Source organism: Heterodontus francisci, unplaced genomic scaffold, assembly GCF_036365525.1.
Source record: "Heterodontus francisci isolate sHetFra1 unplaced genomic scaffold, sHetFra1.hap1 HAP1_SCAFFOLD_99, whole genome shotgun sequence".
Classification (NCBI taxonomy): domain Eukaryota; kingdom Metazoa; phylum Chordata; class Chondrichthyes; order Heterodontiformes; family Heterodontidae; genus Heterodontus; species Heterodontus francisci.
The window spans coordinates 1,834,290-1,847,207 of record NW_027141580.1 but is presented as its reverse complement, the minus strand read 5'-3'; the positions used below and the strand labels follow the sequence as shown (position 1 = coordinate 1,847,207).

The window sequence follows — 12,918 nt, the reverse complement described above, 5'->3', positions numbered from 1 at the left end:
TATTTCAAATCTTGCTTTTTCCTGGTAAAGACAAAACCAAGGCGATACCTTGCTTACTGTTGGTTGGGGAGTGACCTGAATCAATATTCCCACCTCATTCCTCCATTGTTCAAACGGTTGAAATTTCGAATAGACCGGTGGTTAATCATAGTTCGAGACCCTGGAGCGTGATTCAGCCATTTCACTCCTAAAGCCACCAGAACCCTTGATTTGGTTAGATAAAGAAACTATGTTTTTCTTCATATTCACACCTGAAGAGATCGAAGTTAATCCTCTGCTACAATGTTAAGCAGGTAGATGTCCAGTCACTAAAATGAGGAAACAAATTCCAGTATCTAATCCACAACTATTTTATTGGCGGTTCATAATTCAGTCCAAACATCAGAACAAAGAAAAAAGAAAAAAAAATTACAGCACAGGAACAGGCCCTTCGGCCCTCCAAGCCTGCGCCGATCCAGATCCTCTATCTAAACATGTCGCCTATTTTCTAAGGGTCTGTATCTCTTTGCTTCCTGCCCATTCATGTATCAGTCTAGATACATCTTAAAAGACGCTATCGTGCCCGCGTCTACCACCTCCACTGTCAACGTGTTCCAGGCACCCACCACCCTCTGCGTAAAGAACTTTCCACGCATATTCCCCCTAAACATTTCCCCTCTCACTTTGAACTCGTGACCCCTAGTAATTGAATCCCCCACTCTGGGCAAAAGCTTCTTGCTATCCACCCTGTCTGTACCTGTCATGATTTGGTGCACCTCAATCAGGTCCCCCCTCAACCTCCGTCTTTCTAATGAAAATAATCCTAATCTACTCAACCTCTCTTCATAGCTAGCGCCCTCCATACCAGGCAACATCCTGGTGAACCTCCTCTGCACCCTCTCCAAAGCATCCACATCCTTTTGGTAATGTGGCGACCAGAACTGCACGCAGTATTCCAAATGTGGCCGAACCAAAGTCTTATACAACTGGAACATGGCCTGCCAACCCTTGTACGCAATACCCCGTCCGATGAAGGAAAGCATTCCGAATGCCTTCTTGACCACTCTATTGACATGCGTTCCCACCTTCAGGGAACAATGGACCTGAACACCCAAATCTCTCTCTGCATCAATTTTCCCCAGGACTTTTCCATTTACTGTATCGTTCACTCTTGAATTGGCTCTTCCAAAAGGCATCACCTCGCATTTGCCCTGATTGAACTCCATCTGCCATTTCTCTGTCCAACTCTCCAATCTATCTATATTCTGCTGTATTCTCTGACAGTCCCCTTCACTATCTGCTACTCCACCAATCTTAGTGTCGTCTGCAAACTTGCTAATCAGACCACCTATACTTTCCTCCAAATCATTTATGTATATCACAAACAACAGTAGTCCCAGCACGGATCCGTGTGGAACACCACTGGTCACACGTCTCCATTTTCTGTCCCTCTGTCCTTCTGTACTAACTCTCTGTCCGGAGGCAACTCCCCAACTGAGCAAAAAACCCATGTCTCAAATGCAAAACTACAATGAGCATCTCTTATTCTCTACTAACACTAAAATGAATCCTGTTCAATTAAAGGGACCAACATTTTCAACATTGTCAGTGCGATGTTCACTCCTACAAATACTGTCATGGGCAGTTGCATCTGCAACATGTAGGGCTGAGGACAAGGTAATGTATTTATTCCCTCTTGTTTGTTCCCTCACCAGGTTCTAAAGTCGCAGTATGACACATATGTCTTTGAGGACTCTGTTACCTCAGTCAGTAGTGGTGGTACCGAGACACTCTTGGTGATTGACGTTGAAATTGCCCTCCCAGAACACAGGCACCCATTTGCATCCTTAGTGATTCATCCATGCGGTGTTCAGCACGATGGGGTGTTGATTCATCAGCTGAGGGAAGGTCGTATCTGGTATTTCAACAGGAGGTTTGTTTCACCTGAAGCCATGATAATTCAATGCGCCCAGAGGTAATGATCTGGTCTCAGAGGGCAACTCCCTCATGACTGTATAACACCGTGTCTCCACCTCTGATGAGACCCTTTGTCCTGGACAAAGCCAGGAATAGTCATGGTGGTGTCTGGTATAATTAATGTAAGGTTTGTTTCCGTGAATATAACGATGTCGATCTCTTTCTTGATTAGTCGGTCGGAGAGCTTTCTCCATTTTGGCACGCAACCCATAGGTTGGTAACGTGGTTGTTGAAATGCCAAGAGTGATGGGCTTGATTTTGTCATTTCTGTGGCCTAAATAGATTCCTGATATTCTTTCCAGTTTAATTTCTTGTGAACTATGATGCACCGGTTGTGGACAACTGAATGGCTTGCTCGGCGAATTCAGAGGGGAATTAAGATTCAACCACATTGCTGTGGGTTTGAAGTCGCACACAAAAACATAGGAACATAGGAAATAAAAACAGGAGTAGTCCATTCTGTTCTGGACCCTGCCTTGCGATTAAACTAGATCATGGCTGATCATCTACCTCAATGACATTTTCCCATACTATCTCCACACACGATATTTATCGACTCTTTTGGGAACATACACAATTATTGAGCCTCCACGGCGCTTTGGTAGCGAATTCCACCCCCGTCTGTGTGAAAAGAATCATCATCATCTCAGTCCTAAATGGCCTAGCTCTTATTCTAAGATGTTGTCCTCTCGTTCATAACCAGGGGAGAATCCTTCTTCCATCAACCTTGTCGATCCCTATAATATATTTGAATGCTTTACTGAGATCACCTCTCATTCTTTTAAACCCAAGAGAACATATTCCCAGACTCCTCAATATCTCCTCATAGGACAATCCTTCCTTCCCAGGAATCAGTCTGTTGAACTTGAATAGCACTCGCTCTATGGCAAGTATATCCTTGCATAAGCAAGCAGACCAAACCTGTACATAATATTCCAGGTCCTGCCTCACCAAGGCTCGATATAATTGCATCAAGATTTCTTTATTACTGCAATAAAATTCTCTAGCCTTCCTAATTGCTTGATACACCTGCAGGTTAGCGCTCAGTGACTTATGGACAAGGACACCAAGTTCCCTTTGCAGATCAATACTTCCCAATTTCTCACCATTTAAGAAATACACTGCATTCATTTTTTTCTGAACGAATTGGATAACTTCGCATTATTCCACATTATATTCCATGGCTTTGCCCACTCACGTCGGCTGTCAAGATCTGCCTGAAGTCTCCTTGCACGCTCCTCATACCTCACATTAACCCCCAGTTTTGTGTCACCAGCAGACTTGGAACTATTGCATTTGGCTCCCACAGTCAAATCATCAGTATACATTGTGTTTAGCTGGGGCCAAGCACGAATGTTTGTGGTACCCCACTAGTCACAGTCTGCCAACGGGAGAATGACTCGTTTTTCCTACTCTCTGATTTCTGCCATTAATCAATTCTGAATCTATCTCATCATATTACCCCGAATACTATGGCGTCTAAAGTTGCTTCTGCATGGGTCCTTATCGAAAGCCTTCTGAGAATCCAAATGCAGCACATCCTCTGACGCCTCTCCCCACCCCCACCTCGCCCCCCACATCCCGCCCCCCCCCCCACCCAACCCGGCACCTGATCAATTGCGCAATGTAGATCCTCAAAAAACGCCAACTGATCTGTCCAACATGATTTCCCTTTCGTAGATGCATGTTGACTCTGCATGATCCGACCATTATTTTCTCTGTGTCCAGTTATGACATCCCTCATAATAGATTCTAACATTTCCCCTACTACTGATGCCAGGCTAACTGGTGTGTCGTCTTTTTTATTTTCTGTTCCTCACACCTTTCTTTCTTAAATAGTGGGATGACATTTGCTCCCTTCCAATCTTCAGGAAATGTACCAGAAGCTATAAAATTTTGGAAGACATTCACAGACGCATCCACTATCTCCAAATCCACCTCTTTCGAACTCTCGGATGCACATCATCAGGTTAAGGGGATTTAGCAAATTTGAATCCCATTAAATTCACCGATACTACCATTTTAGTAATAATAATTTCTTTCAGTTCCTCATTTTTGCTGCTTCCTTTGATCTTTAACTTTTTTTTATGGGAGGTATTTTGTATATTCATTTGTGACAAGACACATAGTGTTTGTTTAGTTTGTCTGCCTTCGCCTTATCCCCAATTATAAATTCTTCTGTCTCTGTCTGTAATGGGCCCACATCTGTCTTTGTTTTTTTCTTTTCTTTTTTCATGCCTGTGGCTTTTACAGCATTTTTTTCAGATTCTCGCTGGTCTATTTTGGTATTCCATTTTCTCGTCCTTTATCAAATGCTTCGTTCTTATTAACTGAACTCGAAAATGCTCCAATCCTCAGGCTTATTACCTTTTAACAACTTTATATGCCTCTTTCTTTGATTTAATACAATCGTTAACATTCTTGTTAGCCATGGTTAGATCATCATTCCTGCTGGGTCTTTGTGCCTCAACTGAATGGAAATTTGGCGTATGGATGCTTTAAATGCTATCCATTGCCTGAATTCCTATCATCCCTTTTAATGCAGCTTCCCAGTCCACCACAGCGAAATTGTCTCTCATACCTTTGTCCTTTCCCTTGCTTGGATTAAAGACCCTAGTTTTGGATTGAACTAGTTCACTTTTACCCTTAATGTAAAATTCGTTCCTATTATGCTCACTCTTCCATCGAGGTTCTCTTTTAACAAGATTATGAATTACCTTTTTCTTATTGCGCAATACCAGAGCAAAATATGTGTCCTGCAGATGGCAGATTTCCTTCCCTAAATGGCATTAGTGTACCAGCTCCATTTTTTAAAAATGAAAATCGAGTGTAGCTTCATGGTCCCCATTACTGAGGCACGCTTTCGATTCTAAATTTGCATTACTTAATGGAATTTATGAATTAAATGTATATTATAGCAGCTGCCATGTTGGGATTTGACCCCTTGTACCCTGCGTAGTAACCTGGGTCCCTGAGCTCTATACACAATTTCCATGAAAGAAAAAAAGTTAAATCTGAACCTCCTGCCTCATTAAAATATTTAACGTGTCGCCCTGTAAAATGGGAGGGCTCGGCACTTGGTATACTGTCCCATCTCTGTGTAAATTGGAAGCGCTGGTGTTAAAGTCATGTTGATGCCATTGTGAGATTTGTTAACCACCGACCCGATTCCAACATACCTGTTTTTGCAGCAAACATTCAGCCCTTACTTCTTCTTCTCAGGCCCGGAGAATATTTGTCAAGCAATTTACAGTGTCTTTTCCTTTTACTTTCTCACAGTTAATTTTCTGGCAATTGTGATCCTGTCCCGGGGAAAGTGTGGCCTCTCGACGTGCACCACTCACTACCTGGTCGCCATGGCAGCGGCAGATCTACTGGTTATTATCACTGCGGACGTACTGTTCCACACCAATTATTATTATTTCCCTATGTCTTTCCTGCGCATCACACCTGTGTGTACTGTGATCCTTGTCCTGACTCGTGCAGCCACAGACTGTTCTGTCTGGTTCACTGTCACTTTCACCTTTGATCGATTTGTGGCCATTTCCTGCCAGAACCTGAAAACAAGATTTTGCACAAAGAAAACTGCGACTGTGATTCTTGCAACAACCTGCATTCTGCTGTGTTTAAAAAATGTTCCATTCTACTTTGTATATGAACCTGGAGAGATAATCGACAATGTACCCTGGTTCTGCTTCCGAAAGCCAAGTTATTTTACTGAGCCTGGATGGGTGGGATTTGATTGGTTTGATACGGTTTTAATCCCATTATTCCCATTCGTGTTTATCTTGTTGCTAAACGCCCTGACAGTCAGACATATTTTAGTTGCCAGTCGAGTCCGTAAGGGGCTCAGGGGACAGAGCAAGGGAGAGAATCACAGTGACCCAGAGATGGAGAGCAGAAGGAAATCTGTGATTTTACTCTTCACCATATCAGGCAGCTTCATTCTTCTGTGGTTGACATATGTTATAGAATGTTTATATTACAGCGTTTCAGGAATAGCTCCTGGGGATTACAACGATTCTGAATATATCTTTCAACAAGTTGGAATTATGCTCGCGAATTTAAGCTGCTGCACAAATACATTTATTTATGGGGTGACTCAGTCCAAGTTCAGAGAACAGTTCAAAGCTACAGTGAAATATCCACTAACAATAATTATTCAATTAATGAATAAACACAGCAACTGAGTGCAACCAGTGTTTTCGGTCCATGAATGTAATATTTATCACCTGAACTGAAGGACACCAGGAATTGCTGGGGATCTGAAAATACACCCAGCCTTGGGGAAGTAGGTAGTGGGTGATGTGGCTGTGCGGGTGCAACATTGCACAATTTCCGACAGACAGACAAGGAGGCCATGATCCAGCGTGTAAGCAGCAAGAACTGAGAGCTAGTGGACCAGAAAGAAAGAGGCAGGAGGAGAGCAAACGCTAGAGAGCTGTGATTACCGGGTAAGAGATGGCAGACAGCTGTAGGAACAGAAGTAAAGTTGCAGAAGCTCTCACAAATGCGGAAGATCAGTGGGCCAATGCAAGCAGCTGGACATTGCGGGACTGGATCTAAATAAGGCACAAGGAGAGTAACAGCGCTCCCTGTAGGGCAGTAATTGAAAGAGCAGACACAAATCACCTCCACCTCCACTTTATGAATTCTCAGTTACTCTCACCTGCTCTGAAGGAAAAAATTATTCCACCAAAAGCCAAATGCTGCAAATCGTAGAAATCTTCTGTCAACTGATAATTTTTGGCAACACCTCATTGAGCCTCTTTCCCTGATATTCTCCAAGGCTATTTGCTACGATCTCTCTTTCTCTCATTGAGTCAGAGATGGGCTTGGGGTTTACTTCTTGGCAAGCCCACGCGTGGAGCCTGACAGGGAGACGGGTCCTGGTGAGAAGGAATGGGGCTGGGCTTGGCAGAGAAGTTGACAGACCCAGCATCACATTTTAGCAGCCGCCTGTTGACTCCAACCCTCTCCTCCTAGCTGTCAGAGGCTTAAAAACACTTTGCAACCAGGGTGTCTTATAAGACCTTGACATTAGCGTCTAACCCCATATTTGCTCCATCATTCAGTTCGCTTACTTTCATCTTCGCACCTGTGTCATTTCATCTGCTGCTGAAACTCGCATCCCTAACTTTCAGACCTGCAGGCCGCATGATTCCCACACATTCCCTCACCCCAGCCTCTGTAAAGTGATAATCATTTAAAAAAAACTTTGCTGCCCTGATCCTTACGCTTGACAAGTTCCGTCTGCTGACTGAATTGCATTGGCTTATGGTCCAGCAACACCTCCGTTTTAAAATGATCACCATTGTTTCCAAATCCATTCAAGGGCTCTCCCCTTAGCCACGCTGGTGCCCAGAGCATTGCCCAAACACGAGATTAGTATGGAAATCCTCCACTGCCCCCACTCACCGCTATATTGAATCCCGTGTATTGACTGGCACTCACTTAGTGCTAGGTGCTTGGCTGGAGCATCCAGGAGGGCTTCTTGAAACAGTATGTAGATAGTCCAACTAGGCATGGGACCATTTTGGACCTAGTGTTGGGGAATGAGCCCGGCCAGGTGGTCGAAGTTTCAGTGGGGGAGCATTTCGGGAGCAGTGACCAAAATTCCATAAGTTTTAAGGTACTTGTGGATAAGGATAAGAGTAGTTCTAGGGTGAAGGTGCTAAATTGGAGGAAGGATAATTATAACAATATTGGGCAGCAACTGAAGAACTTAGATTGGAGGCGGCTGTTTGAGGGGAAATCAACATCTGACATGTGGGAGTCTTTCAAACGTCGGCTGATTAGAATCCAGGACCAGCATGTTCCTGTAAGGAAGAAAGACATGTTTGGCAAGTTTCGGTAAGCCTCGATAAGGCGGGATATTGTCAGCCTCGTCAAAAAGAAAAAGGAAGCATTTGTAAGGGCTGGAAGGCTAGGAACAGACGAAGCACTTGAGGAATATAAAGACAGGAGGAATGAACTTAAGCAAAGAGTTAGGAGGGCTAAGAGGGGTCATGAAAAGTCATTGGCAAACAGGATTAAGGAAAATCCCAAGGATTTTTATACGTATATAAAGAGCAAGAGTGCAACCAGGGAAAGGGTTGGCCCACTCAAGGACAGAGAAGAAAATCTATGTGTGGAGCCAGAGGAAATGGGCGAGGTGCTAAATGAGTATTTTGCATCAGTATTCACCAAGGAGAAGGACTTGGTGGATGATGAGCCGAAGGAAGGGAGTGTAGATAGTCTCAGTCATCTCATTATCAAAAAGGAGGAGGTGTTGGGTGTCTTGCAATGCATTAAGGTAGGTAAGTCCCCAGGACCTGATGGGATCTACCCTCGAATACTGAGGGAGGCAAGGGAGGAAATTGCTGGGGCCTCGACAGAAATCTTTGCATCCTCATTGTCTACAGGTGAGGTCCCAGAGGACTGGAGAATAGTCAATGTTGTTCCTTTGTTTAAGAAGGGAAGCAAGGATAATCCAGGAAATTATAGGCCGGTGAGCCTTGCGTCAGTGGTTGGGAAACTATTAGAGAGGATTATTCAGGACATGATTTACTCCCATTTGGATACAAACGAACTAATTAGCGAGCGACAGCATGGTGTGTGAAGGGAAGGTGGTGTCTTACGAATTTGATTGAGTTTTTGGAGGAAGTCATGAAGATGATTGATGAAGGAAGAGCAGTGGATGTTATCTATATGGACTTCAGTAAAGCATTTGACAAGGTCCCTCATGGCAGACTGGTACAAAAGGTGAAGTCGCAAGGGATCAGAGGTGAGCTGACAAGATGGATACAGAACTGGCTCGGTCATAGAAGACAGAGGGTAACAGTGGATGGGTGTTTTTCTGAATGGAGGGATGTGACTAGTGGTGTTCCACAGGGACCAGTGCTGGGACCTTTGCTGTTTGTAGTATATATAAATGATTTGGAGGAAAATGTAGCTGGACTGATTAGTAAGTTTGTGAACGACACAGAGGTTGGTGGAGTTGTGGATTATGCTGAGGATTGTCAGAGGATACAGCAGGATATAGATCGGTTGGAGACTTGGGCAGAGAAATCGCAGATAGAGTTTAATCTGAACAAATGTGAGGTAATGCATTTGGGAAGGTCTAATGCAGGTGGGAGTTATACAATAAATGGCAGAACCCTTAGGAGTATTGACAGGCAGAGAGATCTGGGCTTACAGGTCCACAGGTCACTGAAAGTGGCAACGCAGGTGGAGAAGGTAGTCAAGAAGGCATATGGCATGCTTGCCTTCATCGGTTGCGGCATAGAGTATACAAATTGGCAACTCATGTTGCAGCTGTACAGAACCTTAGTTAGGCCACACATAGAATATTGCGTGCAATTCTGGTCGCCACACTACCAGAAGGACGTGGAGGCTTTGGAGAGGGTACAGAGGAGGTTTACCAGGATGTTGCCTGGTCTGGAGGGCATTAGCTATCAGGAGAGGTTGGAAAAACTTGGATTGTTTTCACTGGAACGACGGAGTTGGAGGGGCGACATGATAGAGGTTTACAAAGATATGAGCGGCATGGACAGAGTGGATAGTCAGAAGCTTTCTCCCAGGGTGGAAGAGTCAGTTACTAGGGGATATAGGTATAAGGTGCGAGGGGCAAAGTTTAGAGAGGATGTGCGAGGCAAGTTCTTTACACAGAGCGTGGTGAGTGCCTGGAACTTGCTGCCAGGGGAGATGGTGGAAGCACATACCATAGCGACGTTTAAGAGAGATCTTGACAAATAGATGAATAGGAAGGGAATAGAGGGATATGGGCCCTGGAATTGCAGAAGGTGTTAGTTTAGGCAGGCATCAAGATTGGAGCAGGCCTGGGGGGCTGAATGGCCTGTTCCTGTGCTAGACTGTTCTTTGTTCTTGTTCTATCAATCAAGCTCAAGAGAGCGGACGCTCATTTAAAGAGCCACACTTGCACACGCTGCTCGACCCCAATATCTGGCTGAAAAGGCCATTTCACCACAAATCGGGTGAGGTGAGTCATGCAGACCCTATCCTGCTGCACAAATAGGCTGCTGGTTTCATCTCCAAGGACAGTGTGGGTTTCCTGCAGAAAGCTCACCTCCTACCTCACTTCCCACAGGATGGAGAGATTATGAAATCTGCAGAGAGAGTCCCTGCTGCTGTTCATGATTAGGCTGCATATGGATATCTTCTTGTCAAAGGTATTTGGATCTCGTCACCAAAAGAAAGTATATTAAGGAGGGACTGTAAATTCCCATCGTTCCTTAGCAACCCAGACAGGAACGCCTTCCACCAGCATCCCTCGGTGGTTTTCATATCCGCACCCTTTCCAATTTTTCTGAGGTGGCACTGATGGACCTGGCGAACAGCGCCAAATCTTAACATTGATGGAGGGTCAGTTGAACATTATTGTGCCAATCCCTGCAAACTGCTGGGCAGCCCCGAAGTTCGGCAATTGGGATGAAAGGGGATACGTTAGTAGGCCGTGGTGGGTGGGGTGGGGGGGCTGGGGAGCACTACCTCAGTGCTTCCACCCCCCCCCTACCCAGGCACAAGCCTCATCTGAGTATTTGCCACGAGCGTCTGGCAGACCACCATAAATTGCGGGAAAGAAGTCCTGGCCATGCCAGCTGGTCCTACGTCCATTAATATCCCACCACTGGGATCGATAGTGAAGGAGTCCTCAATGGGATTCCCTGGCAAAACTGGGATCACATCAACTAACGGTTCAGGATCGGCCTCCACTTCTGATTCCCGTGCTAGTGTGTGGCACAAGGAACTGGTTGCTCACGACTCCAGAACCACAGGCAGGGCCGAGAATGTTACCTGAAAGTCGAGGCCATCTCCCACCCCACCAGCGCCCAACGGCCCAGCAGATGCAGGACTATTTAACGAAGTTAATCGCCTTTTGGATGGGGTGCATCCTGGGCAGCAATGACAGACGACTGCGATGGCTGACCCACACTGTCTCGCCTCCAAACGCACTCAGAATGCAACCCACTAATCAGCAGATGGATTTTTTTCCTGAGTCTGGCACAGCCTCGTCTACCACAGGCAGGCAGTCTTTCACCTCCCGCGAGTTATCAAATTTACAGAAGCTTCTACCACACACAATTCACTGATGTATACAGGGTGCCCTCTCACGACTTGAGGGCTTGATTATACCAGGAGATGAACCTGTTCCTGAAGGCCTTCTTCAGAGGAGAGACAGCTCCTCCTATTCTGTGAAGTGTGCAGATTCTCAGAGTACTTCATTTCAGTAAATGTCTCCGATTCTACTTTAACACCCTCCTTCCACAGTCCATGCAGACAATCTCTTTCACGGGGCAGGTGGGCTCCCCAGGATCAGCCTAGGGCTGAGCTTAGGCTCAGATTGTTCCACTGTATCCAGGGAGAGTGCCGTCAAGATGACCTGTCTTGGGCTGCATCCACACCGGAGGCCTATAAATCCCTGGAATCTGGAACCACTAGAATGGTGGCTGTTGACGGATGGGGGGAGAAAGGGAAGCTGCGCCGGCTCCACCCGAAGTCACCAAGGTGGGGTTTACTCTCCGGATGTCGGGGTACATGTTCTGATCATGTCCCATGGCCTTACAGGTGCGGCATTGCGCCCTGTCAAAGGTCCATAAAACGTGAAGTCGGCTGTCTGGTACGGTACATTGAGCGGCCATCCAAAACCTCCTCCAGTGCCAGCTACATAAAACATTGGATCAAAAGCTGGACACATGACCGAGTGGGACTGTGGTTATCCCCTTCTTCATCTGCCTAGATAGTGCAGGCGAGGGAGGGGGATCCCCTGGAAATTAAAGGCGGGACGTTGAATAATAGAATCCGTCTTGGGTCCACTTGCGATAATGTCCCGCCACATTGAGCTCCTTTTTTCATGGTCAGCATGCCGTCCACTTGCTCCAGGGAAACAATGCAACTTTCCCATACATTTCGGATGCTGCGACACTGGCCAAGGGGCTGAGAAACTCAGTCATTGGCTTTACAAAATATCCAACAGTCATATTTAAATGGGATTGACTGTATGCTCAATCCTTTAGAACATAGAACATAGGACAGTACAGCGCAGTACCGGCCCTTCGGCACACGATGTTGTGCCGACCGTTTAACATACTCTAAGATCAAACTACCTACATACCCTTCATTCTACTATCATCCATGTACCTATCCAAGAGTCGCTTAAATGTCCCTAATGTACCTGCTTCTACTACCACCGCTGGCAGTGCATTCCACGCACCCACCAGTCTCTGTGTAAAGAACCTACCTCCGACACCTCCCCTAAACCTTCCTCCAATCACCTTAAAATTATGCCCCCTGGTGCCCCCTTTCTGCCCTGGGAAATAGTCTCTTGTTATCCACTCCATCTATGCCTCTCATCATCTTGTATACCTCTATCAAGTCACCTCTCATCCTTCTTCGCTCCGATGAGAAATGTTGTTACAAACCTAAATCATGCCTGGACAATAGCAGCGACTGCAACAGCTGCAGCATAGATCAATCCCACCACTGAAGCGCTTGGGGAAACTATGGACAGAATAACCACACCCTCCGTTTGTTGAAAAGAAAATGGATTAATAAGTTACTCGCAATATACATGAATTGAAGGCTTATTGCAATGGTGAGAGCGTAAGGGAGAGGAAGGCCTGGGGGCATCAGTCTTTGAGTGTATAACAATTGAGAGAAGTCATTTTACTGATCTTGTCTTCCGGAATGGGCGGAGGTCAGGGGAGTGATGGGGCGAATTTCTTCATCCAGGAAAGCTGAATATGCCCGGGCACACTCATCCTCCGATGATATGAGAGGAAAAACTCTATTTCCCTTGCCGCTGCAGCTTTACTCGGTCAGGTTGTTGGACTGGGGAAGGAGCTCACAATTAAATTATTTTAAACTGCATTGGAGCCCCCTATTGAAGTAAGAAGCCCCACCTTGAGTCTTTTGTATGCTTCTTTCCCCAGCACCTTTCAGTAAAAATGCATAATGGTCAAC

The 12,918-nt window shown here is 45.6% G+C and overlaps 1 protein-coding gene across 1 annotated transcript; it reads left to right on the top strand.

The window, feature by feature from the left end:
• The first annotated feature begins 2,105 nt into the window (after nucleotides 1-2,105).
• Nucleotides 2,106-6,146, top strand: LOC137364052 (probable G-protein coupled receptor 139). The gene is made up of 2 exons (XM_068027515.1): nucleotides 2,106-2,169; nucleotides 5,236-6,146. The coding sequence occupies exons 1-2, from the start codon at nucleotides 2,106-2,108 to the stop codon at nucleotides 6,144-6,146; spliced, it is 975 nt and encodes a 324-aa protein (XP_067883616.1).
• Nucleotides 6,147-12,918: the final 6,772 nt, after the last annotated feature.